The sequence below is a fragment of the Callorhinchus milii genome, unplaced genomic scaffold (assembly GCF_018977255.1).
Source record: "Callorhinchus milii isolate IMCB2004 unplaced genomic scaffold, IMCB_Cmil_1.0 Scaffold3, whole genome shotgun sequence".
NCBI lineage: Eukaryota > Metazoa > Chordata > Chondrichthyes > Chimaeriformes > Callorhinchidae > Callorhinchus > Callorhinchus milii.
Window position 1 is genome coordinate 80761030 of NW_024704744.1, and position 22531 is coordinate 80783560.

At 42.6% G+C, this 22531-nt stretch overlaps 1 protein-coding gene across 1 annotated transcript; it reads right to left on the reverse strand.

The window, feature by feature from the left end:
• Nucleotides 1-11257: 11257 nt before the first annotated feature.
• On the reverse strand, nt 11258-18394 carry otx1 (orthodenticle homeobox 1). Its single transcript, XM_042333478.1, has 4 exons — nt 18331-18394; nt 15097-15331; nt 14300-14451; nt 11258-12043 (listed from the first exon to the last, which is right to left on the reverse strand). The coding sequence occupies exons 2-4, from the start codon at nt 15191-15193 to the stop codon at nt 11258-11260; spliced, it is 1035 nt and encodes a 344-aa protein (XP_042189412.1). The 5' UTR covers nt 15194-15331; nt 18331-18394.
• Nucleotides 18395-22531: the final 4137 nt, after the last annotated feature.

Genomic DNA, 22531 nt, shown 5'->3' on the forward strand with positions numbered 1-22531 from the left:
TAAAAAGAAAACAGACAAAAATACAATAAAAATCTATGGGACTCAAATAATTAGTAATAATGGTTCAAAGACAGATCAAGAGAGTAGATTTAAGAAAGTATTAATTTGTATAAAACTTTAGGTGCATTGCTGAGAGATAACAGAACATTTTTTCCCCTCAAACATACTGTGCTCCCTTCAGTATATTTATATAGTATTCAGTGTATAGTATGCATTTTTATCCCTAATTTTTTGCATAGTTGTAGTAGTTTATTAAGCTTCAATCCACAACTGTTTGTGGGACACTGCTGTGCTCAATTGGCTGCCGTATTTCATCCACAAAATATGCAGTCAATTCACTTTGCAGTATATTCTGTGAAGCACTTTGAGACGTCTCAACAATGTGATAAAATGCTATATCAAATACAAATATTATTATTAATAAGCAACAGGCTACATGTTTATGAGATTTCCTGCTTGTTTCAGCCTGTAAAATCATATTTTCTTAAAATTTAAGATTGTGAAGAATTGTAGAAAGTTCTCACATTTAATTTTAATTTGAAAATCCACTTTTCCACTGGTCAGAAAAAAAGGGCTCCCAAATTAAGACTGATTTTAAAAAAATTCCACAATCTTATTCAGAGATCTTACATGTTAACTACTGTAGGCTAAGATTGGGTGGAATTTTAGACAGGTCTTCTCTCAAGTTCATATTAGGACTTTTTAGAAGCCTTTTCTAATAAAAAAATGAAAAATAAAAACTGCTCGGTGTTGGGTTACAAGCCCTGCGGGTTGGGTGTTCATTGAGTTGTATTGAGCCTGTATTGAATTGTTGAGTCACTTAGTGAGTTTATCCAATTCCGCCACAAGATGCAGCATTGAGCAGAAATCCGCAGTGGAGAAAAATAACAGTCAACAACTTGCACTTACGCAACAAAATGAGTACCAATAAATAGGAGAGAGAGAGAGAAGCAGATGGAGAATTGTTGACAAAAAGCAAAAACAGGTGAAAGGAATTGTAAAGAAAGTTTTGAATGAAAGGAGAGACGAAGTAAATCAGAGATTTTGGAAGAGAGTGCCAGAATGCATAATTATAACAATAATAATCCTTGCATTTTATATAGCGCCTTATCACGTCGATAAGGCGTCTCAAAGCGCTTCACATGCTATATTGTAAAGTCGATTGACTGTGTATTTTGAGGGCGAACACATAGTCAATTTGGAGGAGATTGTATAGTTAGGAAGGGGTGAAACCATGAAAGTGTTTGACATCCAGGACAAGGATATTAAACTTCAACCACTGGGCAAGCCTCCACACAGAGAGTGAATCAGTGAAACAGGCTCTTGCAGGACTCATCATGGCAAAGATAATGGTGTGGAACCTTCCCACCCATTCACTGAAAGTGGAATTGTTGCACTGGGAGGTGGCCAGGGAGGAGAATTTAATAATAATCTTTGCATTCAATATAGCACCTTGACGTCTCAAAACCATTCACAGAATATATTGTAAAGTAGCTTGATTGTATATTTTGTGGGTGAAAAGCAGCAGCCAATTGCACTCAGTAGTGTCCCACAAACTTCCTGTATTGAGTGACCAAATTTATTTAATTATTTTTTGTGAGGGATTCTTACGCCCATAAACGATTCGTCCATCGACTAACAACTGGGTTTCTAGGTAAACAGAGGCGTGTGGATTAAGGAAACTTGCCTAAGATTTCGTCCTGCCCAGAAAACAAAACCAGGTCCTCTTGTGAGTCAAGTGCTCTAACCAATACGCTACAAGACTTTTAAAATTAATGGAAAAATATCAATTAAAAAAAATTGTAAAATTTAGCATTAACATATTTGTACTTAGATTTCAGAGAAACACTCGTCTTTGTACATTTTAAATAACTTCAATGCCAGTGCTATTGTGCATAAATAATGAGATTTGCTGAAAGTTTTCAATTTTAAAAACCTCTTTTGCGAATTGAAATACTGTACAATCTGTATGAATTTATTTCATTCGTTCACGGGATACAGATCTGATTTGCTTAACGTGGTAACCATTTGGTGATACATTCAAGGTCAGTAAATGTATCACACACAAATAAGCTTTATATTTTAAATACATTTACAGTATACACGCAGGATACATTGGTAATAACATTATACACAGAGGATACAGATTAAAACAGTGATTTAGAGAACATTAGAATGGTATAGAATGGTGATCATGCAGTTTACCAGTATGAAAAACACTGGTTGTTTTCACAGATCTGGTTTATTTTGGGCCATTCGGGTCAGTTTGCAGGGAATTGTTATGTTAACTGTGTTAAGGCTGAAATTTAACATAATCAATAATATTCCTTTAGGTATTTTCTTTAGACCAATTCTACTCATTTATTTTTATGTTCATGTGTAACATGTTGCATGTTTTGTGTTTATCATTTTCATGTCATATTTTGGGTGGCCTATAGCATTAAGACCTTGGCAACATAATTCACTGGTGTTCACGAAATTTTAACATATATACATATGTATATTATATACATATATATTATACATATATATTATATACATATATATATTATATACATATATACGCGGATGTCCGTGCACACTTGTGGTCAATTGGGAGCTCTCCATTTGAAAAAGTAAGATCAGGACAGAGGAGATTGGCAATGAATAAATGGGAAAGTCTGGAAGGAAAGAATCAAAAAAAAATGAAAAAAACATGGCAGATAAAGGAACAAACCAGAGGTAGAAAAGGCATTTGGTGACTCAGAGTTAGACAACAATAGAGGAGTGACAATCAAGCTAGTTTAAAAATAAATGAAAGAAAAGCCAAGAGGAAGACAATAAAGATACAAAGAGTGAGTCAGAGTGATAAGCAACTGTGTTCTGGCCGCCCTGAACATGGTAAACGTGAGGAAGGTTATATGTGTGTTACAGTGTGATGCCAGATCCATAAAGTGATGTATTAAACCCACACCCGGTATGAACAGCGATACAACACGAGAGATGTTTTTGGCCCGTTTATGATAAAATTATAATAATCCTTTCATTTGATATAGTGCCTCATCACATCGTTGAGACGTCTCAAAGCCCTTCACAGAATATATTATAAAGCAAATTGACTGTATATTGTGCACGAAACGTGACAGCTGTGCCCCACAAACAGTTGTGGATTGAGTGACCTTTTTTTTAAATGTTTCACCTCATCTTTCTGGAATACCATCTTCCCATTACAGCATCAAGCGGTTCCTTGAACGAGGCAATAAAACTGAAGGTTGTATTCCTTTGGTATTCACGTTTTCCTCAAATGGGAATGTTCTACTTCCTTAATAACTGTATCACCCAGAAGTTGGGAGAAGCAAATCACTAAACAAATTAATATAAAATATTTCAGGACAACATTTTTAAAAAAACTGCACGTTTTGCTCGCTTCAGATTTTCTGCTTCAGATTTTAAGTTAAAAAAATCAAGTCATTAGGAACTATTAGAAATCACTTATCAATTCCCTATACAATGCCTCATTCCCTCCTGTGCCCTTCAGGTTCTGTATTACAACAGATTAATGATAAAAGTGCACAAACTTTAATGTAGAAAATGACAGTCAGGAAGCCCTGGGAGGTTACAGCAAGGGAAACACAATTATAGCCCAAACAAATGAAGGCAATTACTTTTGTTGGTTGGGTCAGATTTCTGCATCTGAATAAGGCATTTATTTATGCTTTGATTTTTTGCCAACTCAAAATATTTAAATTTTTTTAAGGAAGCAGAATTCTTCACACAGCAAATCCCTAATGTAAAGCAGTGCATTAGGACAGCATAGATTATCAATGAAATGAAATATTCAAGTCCCAACTGGTAAATATGTATCTAATGCTAATCACTAGTTCATTTCTTATCCATTTTTTGGCAAGTGGCCAATTAACTTCAGAAAAACTATGGATGGAACTCCTGCATTGTTAATTTAGAAACACAAAGAAATATTGTTCGAAGATATCTTCTTACCCGGTGTTTGTTTATAGCAACAACACCGATTAGAAGCAAGGAAAGAAATAAAAACTTTCAAAAAGGAAATATCTGCTGTGCGTCCTACTGTGGGTCTATTTTGCAAAATGTTCATTGAAACGTACTTTTCGGTTTTAAGTGGCCCAGTGATGCAACATGTTATTGCATTAACGTGTTGTGCAATGGAGCAGTAGGATGTAGGTTCATGTCTGCAATCCCCCACAGGGCTTGTTTCTAATCTAGGATGGTGAAGCAAGGGAAGGAAAATATTATGCGAGTCAATCTAGACTAAATTTTGCTCACCTTTCACTAGTTTTGACAGATGATTGGGACACAAGGTGGAGCGCAGAAGCAGAAAAAAAAAGTGCCAGACAAGTTTTCTAGTCTTATAGTTGTGATCCAAAAACAAATTGTTCTCAATCCCACTGGAGAACTTTGTCCCTTTGTTGACCTGTCCTGAGATTGGGAACTTGGAGGGAGGGTTGGGAAAGAAACATTGTGAAATGCACTCCTTTGGAATAGAACATTCATGCAGCAACTTGATGCAGAACAATTAACTACCTCTTAACTAACCGTATTTAATGGAACACAATTTATTTTCAACTGTCTCCAAAAATGGAATTGAGAATATTTGGCCAACAAGTGTAAACTAAACAGAGCTAGATACCTTCCTCCATTGTTCCCGATGCAAACAAGTGCTCTCTTGTTGGACTTCTCTGTCACTTTTAGGAATAGTGTGATGGAAACAAAAGGAAACAGAACCAATAGAAAATGGATGAAGTCTGAATCTTAAAAGGTTTGTTAAATATCTTGGTATTAGATTTATTTGTGTTAGTGGCTTGAAATTGATGCATAGAATAGCCAAGAAATGGGAGTATTTCAATAAATGTTTTCTTTTCTACAAATTACTGCAAATCAAGCACTGCTTAAAAATGAAGAGAATTTTTTCTTTGTCCCACAATCAAAGAACAACTTGCATTTATATAGTAATAACACAGGATCAGTGTTTTACAATAATAATTCTAATAGTAGCATTTGATAAAGCACCTTATCACGTTGTTGAGACGTCTCAAAGCGCTTCACTGTGAAGTATACTATGAATAAGAGAAAGTTTTCAGCAATGGCAATTTTGGCTAATCAAATGAAGAGGGAGATTGTAATGAAAGATGACCATAGGCGCAGTGAGCAGGTTTGAAAGACAGATAGTGAAGGGGTGAGAGAAAGGGGTAGGTGGAGAGCGCTCCAGATGTTAGTGGCATAGTAGTAATCAGATAAGATTCCTAGAGCCACATTTGCCTTCAAGCTGGATTCAGTCAGTATGTCAGTACAGTGCACCAATCTCTGGGAGTTTCTCTTCCGCAACATGATTAAGTGTGCTTAACACTTAGTCAGGGAACCTACCCCCTTGTATAAGAAAAACAAATCATCAAATATTTAAGCATCAGTCTTTGAGAGGTAGTTATACCTATGAGATGTATATTGAAGTAGCCTCATTTTGGAGAAAGCTGGTAGCTTCTTGGCTCCATCCTTTGCCTTGGTTGGTGGACAAAGTTGACCTCTTAAGTTTGCATATCCAGCTGTATGAAAAAAACGTCTTAAAAACAGCCTATTTCAGATGAATGGCCTGCCTGCAGGTATAACACACAGACAGTCTGACTGACAGGTGTTGAACTGGCCTGAAGGAGCACACCATTCATCCAAGCTCTGTTCATTAATGCAAGAAAGCGAGGTTCATAGTTTTTATGAAATCAAATGATGGTGAAACTTCACCTCCTTTCAAAAGGAATTTTCATGCATATAAACTTTGCAACCATTTCAGATAACACGATAGAGGATGGTGATAGTAGTGGGGGGGAGGGACAGAAGGGAAAGGAGAGAATTTGATAGTTGGAATAATTTGGTCTAAGGGTTCTGTCGAGTAGGAACACAGAGTGTGATAACATCTGAATGGACTTGCAGACTCATAAATGGTTATACCTTAAATTAACTGACCTTTCATTTTCACAAGTGGATTGACTTGCTGTGGATTTCACACATTTTTTTTAAGTTCAAACTCAATTAACGCAGTGCAGCAGCCAAATCATCCCCATTTTGGATTTAGTTTAGGCTTCTGTAAAATTAAGCTAATTCACAATACATACATGGCATCAGGGTAACAGCATGAGATTTCATTGATTAATTAAGATGCTATTTGAAAGAAAAAAAAATTGGACTTTGCTTCATTTGCAACAAAACCAAACCTGGAAAATTCAGCAGATTAAAAAAGTTACTCTGGATTTCTAACCAATAATAAGCAGCAAATAAAACAAACAATCTGAATTGCTGTAATTAACAGAGGATAAACATCACAATCTGACACTTATAATCCGTTAAATGGAGCAAATTGGTATTTTCCTCATTTGTTTTCTGCTTGTAAGCCAGTATTAGAATGAACCCATTTAAGAATAAAGATGCCCCAAAGAATTGAAAAGGAACCAATGCCTTGGTTTCCCTTGTGAAAAACTGTGCTTCAAATTCAGTTCCTGCTCGACACTTAGCCCCACAAGATAGGTTCAGCAATAAATCCTTGCATTTGATATAGCGCCTTATCCTGTTGTTTGGACGTCTCGAAGTGCTTCAGAGTATATTGTAAAGTATATTTGTGGGTGAAACTCAGCAGCCAATTGTGCACAGCGGTGTCCCACAAACAGTCGGGGATAGAGTGACCATTTTTTTTGAGGGATTATTGCACTTGGAAAGCGATCTCGCCAATCAACCGGGTTTCTATTTACTGCAAGGTAAACACAGGCATGTGGTGTAAGGAAATTTCCCTGAGGGTTCGCCCCACCCAGGAATCAAACCCGGGTCCATTCACCTGCGAGGTAAGCATGATAACCACCACCCAATAGGACTCCAAAACACTACGAAGTAAAAGGTCTCACAGCACCTGTTTGTCTATAATAGCATTCCTCTGGAAATTTGCATGGATTCAGAATTACAACTAATAATGCAGACTTTTGATGTGGAAAAATATTCCCAAACAGCTCACTGTTGGGCGAACTTCCATCTGCCCAAGACACAAAAATAGTGCTCCTGCCCCGACTCCCCCAATCGAGCACAACATAAAAGTGTTGGATACTACAATTGCTGATAATGTCAAATGATGAAACAACACTACTCTCTAAACACTCAATGGCACAGTATTTTGCAGCAAACGATGTAAATACCAAACACACACCATTGCAAATAAAGGACCAAACATTTGCCCCTCAAAAAACAATTTATCAGTCTAATTGTTATAGGGATCCGAACTGGTGCCGTTTAATGTAGGTCAGTAATCAGCTAAAAGGATTTTCAAAATTAGACAGCCACAAGGAATAAATTGTTCTGGCATCTATATTTCCCTGATGTAAAACACTGTGCAAATAGCAAACATAATATTCTAACGAAATCTGTGTGATGACTGGTGGGAAATTAATAAAAATAACAATCCTTGCATTTGATACTGTGCTTTATCATGTCATTGAGATATCTCAATGCGCTTCACAGAATATACTACATATTGTGAAGTGGATTGACTGTGTGTTTCGTGGGTGAAAAATCTACACAAATATAAATTATTTGATCTGCTGTTTTGTTTTTGTTCCTAAACACATCCTTTGCTTTGATCATTTGTAGTTAGTTATAAATTATTAAATCGATGTTTATAAATTACAGAGTCAATTTAGGCTGAAGCAAGTCACATATCCCTGGACCAGGGGAAAAGATTAAAGTACGAGGAAGGAGGAAAAAGAAACGGGTGGTAGTCAAAAAAAAAAGAAAGAAAAGGGTAATCATTAACGTCGCAACCAATTAGATTCCTAAATAGATCCTGAAAGTGTTTGGTCATTTTAGAAATAGTAATTTGACGATTTTGTAACGAAATAACAAGCAACTCAAGAGTTTGAGACGCCCAATGAGAAGGTAAAATTCATTCAGGGGTATTAATCGGTGTATTTCTGATAAGGATTCCAAATATATTTAGGACCCCCACCCTCCACATTGCAGAAATACATCATCCGAACAGAGGTACAGATCAACAGAACTGAAATCCGGTGCTCATTTCGTACCATTCGCATTATTAGGGAATCCGATTAAAACAAGACTGCAACAGAGACCTCATCCAGACTTGTCCCCACGCTGCGAGTCCCACATTTTATTTAAACGTCCCTCTCTATGGCAAACCGAGATTCCTTTACCTGTGCATCACCTTCCCACCTCTACAATAAAAAAAATCAATGGGGGAAAAGGCCATCCCTGGATTCGTCCTTCAGTAACACAGGAACAAGTTATTATTGCGATTACTTTTGGACCAGGCGGTGCGGTTTTTAATCCGTTAAAGTATTCGTTAGTCACCATCGTTTTGATCAGGAGCAACCACGCACTCATTTCTTTCTTTCATAGTCCCCCCCCTCTTGTAACCTAGAACGGTGTTTTGCAAATTAAAAGGATATCAGGTCAGTTTGCTGTAGGAGCTCATCAGAAAGCTTTCATACGAATCTTTTTTTAACTTCCCCCCCCCCCCCCGTTTAAAAAAAAATGTTCCAAATGATACACCTTGCCTGGTCCTGCCTCCCACCCTCACACCACTTTATTCTTGGCTCATTTTGTCGTTTTTAGGGAGAAGTTGACTAGTTTGCTGTAATGCGCCTCTGCTGGTTTGCTTGTTGCAGTTCTAGGATTAAAAAAAATATATATATTCTGCGAGAAAGATTCACCTCTGATGGAAAACGGTATGTTGTTAAAGCCAACTCTTACGAATGCAAAGATAGCAAAGGAAACATCGCCCCCAAATTGACGTTTGTGTGTGTTTTGCTGTGCGCTGGGGGGGGGGGGGGGGGGGGGGGAGAGAGAGAGAGAGAGAGAGAGTACACAGATGTCCAAACCTGGTTTTCCCAATGGCAAAATTGCCTGCACCGGGATTTACCTGGAATCGAAGCTAGAGAGTCAGTCGGGATGCTCAGGGGAGCGGCATCTTGCCAGAGCAAGTTGTTTTAAAAAATATATATATATTAAACTAAAAGGAAACCCCTTCCTGGGGAAAGGGTAACCCAAAGACAGGTCACATTCTTAACAAGTAATGATCAAAACCTCAGCTTTATTCCAGGTGGACGTTTATATAAACTGTATATATATATATAGGTATAAAAAAGAAAATCGGTCATTGAAGTTATTCTAACTGCATCCCAACCCCAATGAGGCAAAACATTTTCGATTATTACTGAGCAGTAGTTTAGTTTAGTGGCCTGGATTTGCATACGAGAAACTGCCCCCCCACCCCACCCTACACCCTTACTATAGCCACAACGTTATATAATCTTTTCAGTTGTTGAGAGACATTTGGCTCCTGTCTGTCTCACTGGCAGATTAGTAAAAACCGTGTTCGCTACGGAAAGTTTTAAAAAAAAACACAGAATTAAGATGCCAAGATTTGTGAAAATGCAAAACAGCCAAAAGCGACCGAAGTCTGCAAATGCCAACGCTTTCGGAATCCGTTCGGGAATCGATGGAAATTAAACTGCGACCAAACCCCTCAGTTGTCCTTCAAACTGTCACATCCTGACAACTTTTGGAAAAAAAAGCCTGAACTGTTTCACCCCCCCCCCCCCCCCCCACCCACACACACACTGGAAAAGGTCAGAAATCCGTGTACCCCCCAAAAAATGTGAAAGCTTTCTTCACTCTCACCGTCTATTAAAACGTAACATAACAATAGTAATGTTTGCATTTGATACAGTGCACTATCCCATCGTTGAGACGTCTCGAAGCGCTTCACAGAAAAATGGTGTAACTGTTAATTGACCGTATTTTGTGGGCAAATTGCGCACAGCAGTGAAACAATCTCAAATGAGACAGCAATTGCACGCAGACACTGGGTTTTATCCTTAATTGAATTTAATTATATTGATGTATATAACGGCGGTGCCTTAAATAACTTTCAAAACACTGTATTTGATAGTAAAAGATCTAATCCGCAAAATAATTTCATTTTTTTTAATTAAGCGAGCGACAAAAAAATATCAGAGCGCGGCCATAGGTTTTTTTTACACACGCAAATGTGCAAAAGTGCTACTCTCTAGTTGAAATATGGTATTCCACTACAATACTACTGTACACAGACAATATGCTTCAGTTTACTATACCGAGGATTAGATCTAAATACCTTCGGGGGGGGGGGGGGAGGGGTATGACAACGACATTCATCACCTTTTTATATATATATATATATAAAACGTGGCTTTACCGCACTCTTATAACACACTTGGCAACGAAAATTAATCCGGGTAGAATTCGTTTTATTTCTGGGTTTTGTTCTCCCCTCTTTCTCTCCCTCTCTCTCTCCTCTAAAATGCTTTTAAAATTGGACGAATTCAATCAACAACTAAAATATTTTGTTGTTTTTTTAAAAAAAAAGGTCAGTGCACCCGAACCCCGTTATTATATGTATAGTCTTTACGAAAGGAAGAGAGGGAGACGAGTTTCTGTGCGTGTAACGAACGGAGCTCGCGTGTTGGTTAGAGATTTCGCAGCGGATTCGATGCAGAAGTCGCCTCAACGTCGAGTTGAACACATTTTTTTTTAATGGGGAAGGAGGGAGGGAGTTCTGTAAAGAGTTGCTGTTCTGGGCAGCACTGTGGAGCTCTGTGTCCCGGGATCCAACCAATATTGAATGGAATTGGATGCCGTCTCTACTTTTATAGACACTTTAGAAACAGTCCACAACACATACACCCACCAACCAACCAACCAACCAACCCACCAGCCTCAATATCCAACTTCTGCTGCTGTGTTTTTTTTTGGTGGGAAAAAAAAAGACACGACCTTGATTGTCACACCTAAGATTGCCTCCGAAGAGACAGAGGGGAGAGAGAGAGAGAGGGGAGGGGGGGGGGGGGGAGAGGGGTAAAAAGAGGAGATTTGGGGCTAAAATCAGAGTCTTTATAAAAACAGTACAAGTCTGTGAAGTTTCAAGACTCGGGGTTGCCATCACAGCTGAGAGGAGAGGAGAGAGGACCGCTTCACGACAGCTTCTTGGGGATTTTTGTGTGTGTTGTGTGTATGTGTGTGTGTGTTTTCCTTCTCTTCTTCAGCCCACCCCCCCACCCCCGCCAACCCCACCAAAACCCCGACCAAACCCCGACCAAACCCCCCCCCCCGCCCCTTCCCCCCGTGCGTAAATTTTCAAATTCATTTAAAAAGTGGCCGCCCGCAGGAGTAGTCACTGCGCACTCTGCAGAGATGGATGGCAGCGGCTCCAATCTCACAAGACTTGAAACTTCCAGGACGGCGGGGTCTGGTCCTTGTAATCCAAGCAGTCCGTGGTGTTGAAGTTGAGTTTCCAAGAGGTGGTTTGCTCTTTGTAATCCAGGCAGTCGGGCGAGTTGAAGGCCAGACCTGCTGCTCCCGTGTAGCCCTGGTGAGGGTGGTGGTGGTGGTGGTGGTGATGGTGAGCCGCGGCGCTCTGGCTCAGGTGGTGGTGGTGGTGGTGGTGGTGGCCGGACAGCGAGGACCCGCTCATGGGGCTGCTGAGAGCGGCGGCGCCGTGAGCCGACAGCTGGTGCGGGTGGTGAGAGTGCATGGGCGCCAGGTAGGAGCCGCAGTCCACGCCGCCGAAGTAGGAGGAGGCGGACGCCGGGTAGCCCTGGCTGTAGCCGGCCGCTTGGCTGTAGGCCATCGGGTAGGGGCTGGAGGAGGCGGTGGCCGACGAGCAGCGTTGCATGCAGGAGGCGCTGGGGGGCAGGGGCTCCCCGACCGCCGCTCCGGGGGAGATGGAAGCCGGGCTCCAGATGGAGGCGGGGGCGCTGAGGCCGGCGCTGTTGCTGGCGGAGGTGGAGTTGGAGTTGGAGTTGGCGCCGCTGGAGGAGTTGGAGGAGCCGGAGGAGGAGGAGGAGGAGACGGCGGGCGGTGTGAACTGGCCGCTGCTCTCCGAGCCGCTGCTCTCCCGGGCCGGCGAGGACTTCTTCTTGGTGGGTCGGGCTTTGGCGTTGCCTCCGCTCTGCTGCTGCTGCTGTTGGCGGCATTTGGCTCGGCGGTTCTTGAACCACACCTGCAAACCGCAAACACAACATACAACACACAAAATAATTGGGGCACATAAAGTCTTCTTCCCCCCACTCCCCCCCCACCACAACCACCACCACCGCCGCCAGTCAGTCACACCCCGCCCTCCCACCCGGAAAATACAACTGCATTCCGAGTCACAAAGTTATTTGCTGCTCGAGTGAGTGAGAAGTGAATGAAACTGCTCCCCCTCCCCCCCGCATTGCAGTTATAAGTTTGCAAAGTGCAATGTCACGTCTCCCTCTCTCTCTCTCTCTCTCCCCCCCCCCCCCCCCCCCCCCCCCCCCGTGTTATGGAAGTCACATTGATCTCGGGCTAAAACGCGCCTTTCGTTTGCAATAAATTGTTGGATTGCGCACTGACACTCCACACCCCTCACCATCCCCCAAAATTAAGTCCGGCAAATAAGTGACCCTGATATTCGCTGTGGCTACACTTTGAGGATAAGTTCTCCCCCCCCCCACCACCCCCACCAACACCCATTTAAAAAAAATATAAGAAATAAAAATGCGTTTCGTTCAGTACGATTTCACTTTTGTGCAGTACTCGAACCCGACATTAAAGCTGAGGCTGGAACCCCTTTTTTAATTAATTTTTTTAATATTAAAAAAAAACCCATAACGGATTGAGAGGCAAAAAGCGATCAACTGCTATTCACACAAACAAAAAAAAATGTCCATTTGAAATTCGCCTATAATCGCACCAACGCGAGGCAAAATGTTGGCAGTAAAGCTTCCAATATCGCAAGAAGTTTTCCCAAGAGAAGAGCGACGAGATCAGGAAGTACAGTATATAAATGAAATGCATCACAAACAATGGATCCCACTTTTCCCCTCGTTAACCAGAGGGAAGGAGGGGGGGTGGGGGGGGGGAATCGTTTTTTTTTCGCCCAATGCACATTTCAAATCTAACATCATTTCTCATCATCGATGCAATGACCACGTTACGAAATCTCATCCGTTAATTTCATTTTCCCAATGTCCCTGGTTCGACAGCAAAGTCTTGCAATATGTTTTCTGGGGTTATTGTCGTGGAGCTCCAGTCCATGTGTTTCATTACATCAGATGTTTATCCGCTGACCTCAAATACAGCTACTTGTGTATTGATCAAACCGCGTTATCCCAAAACACATTTGCTCATCTGCCGACGGTTCACTTGTTTACCCCACGTGCTAATCTGTATTAAATTTAAATCGGCGTGATATTTATTTTAGAAAGTGAGTGTCTGCCCAAATACTGAGTGTGACCTGGAAATTAATTCCATTAGTGCGCGCGGTCTAAATTGAATTAATTCACATTTTTTTCTTCCGCTCAAAAACATATATACAGTGGCAACATGGGTGCAGAGATTTGCAAATCAGATACAGGGAAAACCCGGACTATGCTTTTTTTTTTTGCACGGCACCAGCGAATGATTGCATTTTTTTCTCAAAAAAAAGTCTATACAGAGAGGGGGAAAAGCAGCCTAGAAATCAAACAGGAGGCCAACTATTTCACACGCCATAAATTCAGGCGGGGTTACCCAATTTTACGTGTTTGTAGGGTTGCACATTGGCCGCGTTGCTCGTGGGGATGAACTGAAGTGTTATTACTGTAGTTGCAAATGTATTTTAATCGGCACTAAAAGATCGGCTGCTTGTACAGCAGCTTGTGATGGAACATGATGCGTTGCATTGCGATCACAGCGTCCTTCCTCCAGTCTTGGGCAACAAACAGTGAATTGCCCAGCAAAGACTGACTGGTGCAAAACACCGTTAAAGGATTGAGCCAGGACTGTGGAAAAGGAACAGACTCGACCTGTTGCGGCTCCACTAGGGGGCGCGGTGATCCCCCCCCCTCCCCCCCCCCCCCACACACACACACACACACACCCCCCCACCCCTTCGCAGCTCCCAGCACTCAACCAGCAACTGCAAAAAAAAGTTCCACTTTTTTTTTCTTCAAAATATTTCACGCGAATTTTTTTTTTAAAAAAAACCCCCCACACACCCTGCCCTTCCCACCCAGAAAAATACAACTTCATTCCGAGTGATAAAGTTATTTCCTGCGTGAGTGAGGCGCCGGGCATTGCTCTTTTGGTAGATGTGGGTCAGTGGTTAATGCGAGCATCTCACTGTCCCAGTCTGGACAGCAAGTCCTGCATCACTCAGACAGACACTGTGTCACTGCCGCAAGGATGGCCGGGGGGGGGGGGGGGGGGGGGGGGCAGATTGGTAGCACTTAGGGTAATTAAAAAAACATACCTGCACTCTGGATTCCGGCAGATTGATTTTCAAAGCGACTTCTTCCCTCATGAAGATATCTGGATACCGGGTTTTTGCAAATAGCGACTCCAACACGTCCAGCTGGGATCGGGTGAAAGTGGTTCGCTCTCTCCTTTGCTTCCTGGGAGTCGCTGAAAGTAGTCAGAAAGGGAGATAGACACAAATATAAATACTATGTAGCCGTAGTCTCCCCCCCCTCCACCCCAACCCCCACTCTCCCCTCAAATTAGTTTGTTTTAAAAAAAGTCACCAGGAATATTCTCGCTATTTTACCGTCTTCGATACTTTCGCCCACAAAATACAGTTAGTTCACTTTACAGTATATGCTGTGAAGCGCTTTGAGACGTCTCAATGACGTGTTATGCACTAAATCAAATGCAACGATTATTGTTATTATATTATTATTACCACAAGTCCAGTATATCATGAACAGAGCAGTGCTCGGATGCAAGTCCACAGCAGCATCACATTGTGTAAAAAGAAAGGAATAAATGTCTGAATACCGTCTGCACGAAATTACAGCGGAGTTAGTTTGGGATCGAATGAATAAACTTGCTTCAGCGTGGAACATTTTGCTATTTCGAGTTAGAGCTTAACTCCAAAAACGGCACTAACCATCGAGGCACTTTGCTAAAGTAAGCTCTTTTTTTTTAAAAAAAAAGAGAGAGAGAGGTATGAAGTTTGCTTCGATGAAGGACATTTTGCTATCTCGAGTTAGATAGCAAAACGCGCTAACGTTGCTCGGGTGGCCCGAGGCCAACCTGGAGTCTGCTTACCCGGGTAGCCCACTGAGGGGTGCAGGAGGTCCATGCCAGGCGCTGTCAGGCTGAGCCCGTTCATGCCGTAGGGAGGTTGTTTGAGGTATGACATCATGCTAAAAGCTTCGCCGAGTGTCGCCCAAATCTTCACCACACAAAAAAAAACCCCGAGGAAATGATGTGCGTTTTCTGCTCTTGAAAATTTCAGGCTTTATCCAAATCCAAATCCAGCCTTTGGCGGCCTCGGCAGACACTGGTGGGGAAGGAGGGAAGAGATCAGAGTTGAGTGGAAAGCGGTAATAACGCGGTGGAGTATAATTCGGCCTTTTAGTTTTAATTCGTGGCGTTGTTGCAGAACCACTCTCTCTCTCTACCGTGACAGCGAAGGGAAGAAACGCCGTCAATTCGGACCCGAAGGAACTCGATCCGGTGTTAAACGTTGCGGTCTTATTCCCAACAGAACCAGGATTATTCAGACAGGTTTAAACTATTCTTCAAACCAAGTGTGTAACTATTGCCGAGGCTTTCGTTCACACAATATACAAGATGTAGTTAAAAAAAAACTAAATTCGGTACTGGGACATAGATGAAACTTCAACTCTTTTTAAAAAATATATATACACACATATCTATCTATATATATATATACACACACACACACATTGAGTCTCCCCCCAGCACTTTAAAGTTACACGAGTTATTTGGTATTAGAGGGAAAAACATACGTTGACATTAAATGCGGTCCTTTTTTTTTGAATGAGGTTTGTTTAAAAAAAAACCATCTTATTGCAAATTTCTAAAGTATCCAATTCAAAAAAAAATTGCGAGTCGAGCAAAATGGCCGAATTGTCATGTCCTGTATAATTACACAGCTCTGTCCATCATAAAAAGCTGTCAATGTTCAGTTACCAGTTGAAGAATGTTGTCAGACGAGCGCACACGAGGCCAAATCTCAGTCAGACCAGTTGCACATCCAATTTCTGCAGTGTAAGGAACTCGTGGGGTGTTTTTTTTTTTAAAAAAAACTCACTCACAAACTAGTTTCAAAAACAATGGGAGGGGGAAAAAAAATGACTCTTGAAAATCTTCTCAAGACGATTAGAGCCGGGACCCAACCACACACACACGCACACACCAAAACCCACCCACACAAATCCTGTGCTCTTCAGATGGGCAGATTGTACTTTAAAAAAAACAGATGAGTTGTTTCTCTGGCCTGGCAGGGATTAAACAATTAAGATCTTGCAAGAGAGAGAGAGAGAGAGAGAGGGAGAGAGACAGGGAAATCCTTGTTGGGAGTTAAGTGTGACAGAGAGGGTAGAGGCAGAGGTCTGGACTTCCAATTCCAAGTCCCACCATCACCGCCAATATGAGAGACATTTGTGGATGTGAAGATGTGTGTGTGTGTGTGTGTGTGTCTGTGTGTGTCTGTGTGTGTCTGTGTGTGTCTGTGTGTTGTACAATCTGAGTCCGGTTTTCCGTCTGGCGATTGAAAAGGCACCATTCACAGGATTGAGAATTCATTATTGGAGATGTCCTGATGAACTAATGAGATAATCTGACGGACGCGCGTTCTTCAATTACATCCGAGACTCACTCGTTCGTTCCGAGCATTTTTTTTTCAAAAAAAAGATATTGGTTTCTAACCTCGATAGAGAATATTTTTTTTTGTCGCATCGAGAAATGCCTCTTTCTCTCGCTTCTCACACACTTCCTAAATCCGCATCGTTATTATTGCTATGAAAGCGACGCGATGGGGCAACTTTTGAAAAAAGAATGAAACAGGAAGATTTCCTCTGCCCCTCCACACATCCCCGAAATGCTGGACGAAAAGGCGCAACAAGTGCATCGCAAAAGAACATAATACAAATCCCTTTAATCCCGGACCTCAACTGTGACTTGCGAGTCTTAAACCTTTATAAACAACAACTCGCTGAACTGGAGCTAAACGCTGTGTACAGTATGTGAGTCCTGCACTTTGCAATTTTGGAAACCTGTACATACTAACGTTAACAACTGTATTCTGGACCATTTATCCTCTGCGTCCTTCCTCGTTCATTTTTTTAATTTTAGTATTTATTCAACATTTGAATCTTTTTTTTTTAAAAAATGAACACTAGTTTGGACATAACCCGCGTACAGATATACTCAGTCACAGGATTTCAGTTTAGGCTGTTGAGTAAAGTTCATTTCGACGTCTGTCACTTTTATTTCACACAAAATAAACCAAGTCAAGTTTTGATGTTTGTAAGCCGTCGGGATAATTAACACACAACTACAGTTTACTAATATATATATATATATATATATATATATATATCGTGTTAACCGTTTTCCTTTCACACGTACCACAAACCTGTTGCGTAAACGTCGACATTTACAATATTACAGACAACCAAAAACGCCACACACACACAAAAAAAAAAAGATTTTTCTCCCCTCCACAAAAATACATCATTTGTATTTTAAAATAAAAAACAAAAAAACATCGAAACCGGCGACGAGGAGGTGCACTCGTAAATAAATACGAATCTTTAAACAAAACACTCAAAAAATAGCCTCGTGATAGAAAGTGGCTGAGAAAATAAACCCAGAGCCAAAGCTGCAGTTATTCTCGATCAACAGTGTCCTGAACCAAATTTTCACCTCCGCGGGACCCAGATACAACCCGTGCTCTCATTTAAAAGGCGATGGCTGTGTGCAAATTAAGTCAATTACAATTTAGATTGAACCTCGGGGGAGACAATTTAAAGGGAAGTCTTATCAGCAATATAAATTAACAAAAAAAACCCAAACACGCCTCTCCAATTAGCCGGTAAGTGGATTCAAGGTTTTTTTTTTGATTCGACCCTTGGACGCCACACAGTTGTAAATTTCCGTGAGAAATTAAGCACATTTACACCGTCCATAGGGTTTTTTTTTAAAAAAAAAAGAAACGAAAACAGCGTCGGCTGAAATGCTATTTTGCGCAGTAACGTAAACACGACTTCGGTTTTACAAATCACAGGAATCATATTGTAACAGCGGTAACTTTTATTTCTTTTAAATGCCGCAGAAATTAATTTCAGTTACTCTTTTTCTCTCTCTCTCTATATATATTATATTTATAATTATATGTGAGAAGTCCCAAACATCTCTTGAGTTACGAATATATAGATATACACATATGTCAAAAAATAAAGTGCACTGTTAGATGGCTCCAGAGCAGACTCCTATGTATATAATAAAACACGGCTGTACGCTCACACTTACCTGGACAGTTTGGGGACCACAAACAAACTCAGCAACAACTGGATACAGAGGACACTTCTCTCGCCTACAAAACATGACACAAAATCGGATTACGACTAACAACTAAAAGTAATGAATTGCCTCCCTTCTCCTATCTGTGCCTCCCCTCCCCTCCCCTCCCCCTGCAACATAGACACACATATACATATATATATGCGCACACACACACACATATATATATATATAATCTCAAACTTTTTCTTTCGAAAGAATAAACTGGATGTGAGTTTTGAAGTGTGGCTCTGGTGTGAGGCGGGGGGGGGGGGGGGTAGTGGGGGGGGGAGTGTGTGTGTGTGGGGGGGGGGGGTGGGGGAGGCAGACAGGAGGGAGGGGGAGAGAGAGAGACAGAGAGAGAGAGAGGGGCGAAGAGATAAAGTAAGGTTTATATAAAGTTGAGGAGGAAAGCAAAAGAGAGAGAAAGGAAAAAAAAAGCGGCGGCTGCGTGTGAGTGTGTGAGTGAGTGGTGAGTGAGTGAGTGTGTACCTGTGTGTGTGAGTGACTGCTGGCGATGTAAATGGAGACTGATGGAGATTGATCCCTCGCCGCCGCCGCTCGGCCTTCTCTATGTGAGCGCGAGCCGCGCGGAGCGGAGCCGCCTCTGACGCGCCGCGGCCCGCGGCCAATCAGCGCCGCCGCCTGCCCCGGACTGGCAGCCCCGTTGCCGGGTGACGCGGGCGGGGGACCCGCGCTCGCGCCCGCGCCCGCGCGCGGCGCACTACTTTTCCAGGCGGAGCGCTACCCCGCCGCCGCCACCCAGGACGGGAGCCGCGGTGACGCCGCCCGCACTCTCACTCACTCCCTCTCCTCGCGTCGGGAGGAGCCGCCGCCGAAGGAAAAAGGGGCGCGACTACTGGCAATGTCTCCCCGGAGCCGCGGAGCCGCGGAGCCGCCGCTCTGCGCACTGTAATCCATCCACAACACCACTCATATTAAAGCGCCCCAAATGGTTTCCTGCTTTTTTTTTTTGCAAAACCGTCGTCGCCGCCGACGTGCAAATGGTTGCAATTCGAGAGACTTTGAACGAATAGAGAGACCGGAGGGCAGTTTCTGCCGCTCCCACCACCGGCGACCCGATTTGCTCGGGGTGGGGGGGGGGGGGGAGGAGGAGGAGGAGGAGGGGGTCAAATGTTTGCCCAAATTCAGGAAAACATCAATGGGAAATTATTCTCTGTACACGTCCCCCTTTTACGTGTGCAATTGCCGACGACCCGTTTACCGAAGCGCTGAGAAACGTGTGGAAGGAAAGCGCGCGGGACCTGGAACAGCTGCTTGAAGTTTGCAGGGCTTTGGGGTGGGGGGGGGGGGGTGGGGGGGTGTGGGGGGGGAGCAACACTCACCGGTGATCCTCTGACAGTCACGACTCTTCTGCTGATCTGCGGTCAAACAAGTGATGCTCAACCCCTCTGGTCCCGTCTGCACTTCCAAACCTCTCCTGACGTTAAAGCCAAAGTTACTTTTTTTTACACACACACTCACACACACACATATATATATATATATATAACTATCTCTGTCCCTCTCTGACCCGTTTCCAAACGCAGACGATAGGGCCCCACAACCTCCCACCGGTTGGGGACAGCGACAGCATTTAAACACGTTGTAGAATTTCGATGCTTTTCTTTTTAATTTTCTTTTTTTTAAAAAGAAGACAACAACAACAACAAGAGTCGCGACAACATAATGGCTGGAAATATTTTGTGCGTTCAGATTTTATTGTGGGGGTGGGGTGGGTGTGGGGGTGTGGGGGGGGAGAGGAGAGGAGAGGAGGGGAAGGGAGAGAGGGGTATTTTTGTTTGAAATTGTACGTTCTCATGAATATTGATGACGGCCCCTAATCCCCACTTAGAATTACATTTCAGAATAGTCAGAGTAAAGTTTAATGAGACTCTCCTTAATGGAAATCTCTGAAAAAAAAGTGTGTGTGTGTGTGTGTGAGAGAGAGAGAGAGAGAGAGAGAAGGGGGAGAATAGGCCGATAGGTGGAAAATAAATGAATCAGACAATGTCGCTGGGAACCCCCCCCCAAAAAAAAAAAGAAGTATTTTTTTTTCTGAAGTGTGACTTTTTTCCCCCCTTTTCTCCTGTTTTTTTTTTGTTGTTGAACCGAACGAATAAAACAGGGGAACAGAACATCCCTGGAAGTCGCGCACTGTGTCCCTGAACCGGTTTTCTTTTGAGAAAAAGTGTTCGGCGAGTTCTGAGGGTCGGGAATAAGGGCTTTGGTCGCCCTTTTGTGGCTCTGCTCAGAAAATCAACTCATTTTAATTGAAGCGGGTGGTGGGGGTGAGGGGGAGGAGGGGGAGGGGGGGAGGGGGGGGTGAAAGCGACCCCAAAATGTTCAAAGAAAAATGTTCGCTCACTCACTCCCTTCACTTATTCACTCACTCACTTTCCGAAATTACATTTTTTTTTCCACACACCCCCTTCCCCTCCAAAAAAAAACTTTATATACTTTATATATATATATATGTGTGTGTGTGTGTGTCTGTGTGTGTGTGTGTGTGGAACAGCTCATCAGAGAGACGACGTCCTTTCCAAGACTTTCCCTCCAGTTCGGAAAAGTCATCCACACGAACACCTTTTTTTTTCTCTTCTCTCTCTCTCTCTCTCTCACTCTCTCTCTCACACATCACAATTCAGCAAAAAATAATGCTACTTTTTCTCAAGATGTTTTATTTTGAAGGGGGTGAGGGGGTGGGTGAGGGGGTGAAGGGGGGTGAGGGGAGTGGGGAGGGGAGTGGAGGAGGAGGAGAAGGAGGAGAGAGAGAGAGAGAGAGAGAGAGAGAAAAGAGAGCTTTTTTTCCCCGCTGTGTTTGAAAAGTGAAAACTTCAAGGGACATCATTTTTTTTTCTCTCTCTGGGGGCTGAAAGCAGGAGGATCTGCATGATAATAATCATTAAAAAAAAAACCTTTGTCGCCAGAAACATGGCCAAAAAAAAAAAAAAAAAAAAAAAACTCCCCCGACCTTTTCGAAATAGTAGTTAGGAATTGTTGGGGGGGATTAACATTGGTGATTTGCTATAAACATGCCAAAGAATTGTTAATTTCTTAACGGGGTGGGGAGGGGCGGAAATACACGCTCGTTAGTTACCACATAAGATACTGCTGATGGATTATGCGCGCAGTTACACTCATTTTGGGTCATTCTTGTTATTGTCCATATGCACATTATGCATTGGGGTCGTTCCGTTTCAGTTATCATTCACCAGATTCTTCTATACAGTATTTTTGATACGACAACAGTAAAGCAGAATGCATTTATCACCCAAGCTTATTCCACATCACACTCCCCACCCCCCCCCCCCCCCACACACACACCCCACACCCCCACCTTATTTATTGCACCAGATTTTAAGGAAACGGTCTGTCCCTCTTCCCTTAAAATCGTATTTTATGCGGATTTTTCTTGTTTGAAATAAAAAAAAGTTTGGATATGAATCCAAATGCAAACACACGAAACATAATGCTAATTCAGGTGGCGAAGTACAACTGAGTGTTTGAGTGAATCTATCGTCTTAGCATAGCCACTGATTTACTGGTCGGGGTATTCCCCCCCCCCCCCCCCCCATTCTGAGGACCCTCTGTTTAAGATGAGCCGATCAAGGCCCGGGTTAAGTATCAAGGTATCAAATAGCACTAACCTTTGTAATCAGAGTATTTTGTCTAATCCGAAATTGCAGGCGGTTTTTTTTTGTCCCCCCCCCCCCCCCCCCTTAAAGCCGGAGCTCAAACCCTGGAATGCATAGTCCAAAAAAAAGTTTGTCTCTCGCTCCTTCCAAAGGTTTTTTCTTTTTCTTTTTTTTTCCCGTTTCCACCCCCCCCCCCCCACCCCAAAAAAAAGCCAACCAGAAGATTGTGTGGCAGGAGTCAGAACGATGCTGAACGATGCTGAGGCAAGAAATAAGTGCAATATGTGAGGGGGTGGGGGTGGGGGGGGGGGATTGAAAAATGTTGCAGGTCGGAAACGGCGATGATGTTAAATCTGTCTCTGGATAAATTCTCCTGCAGACTGCAAAGGCTGTACATGCATACACTCGATTTTTTTTTTTTGGTTGTCTTTTAACAGAGGAGGGAATCATATCAAGGACTGTGGGACAGACTTGCCCTCCGTGAAAAAGAGGATTGGAAATCGCGGTGATTAACAACAACACCTAAAGCCACA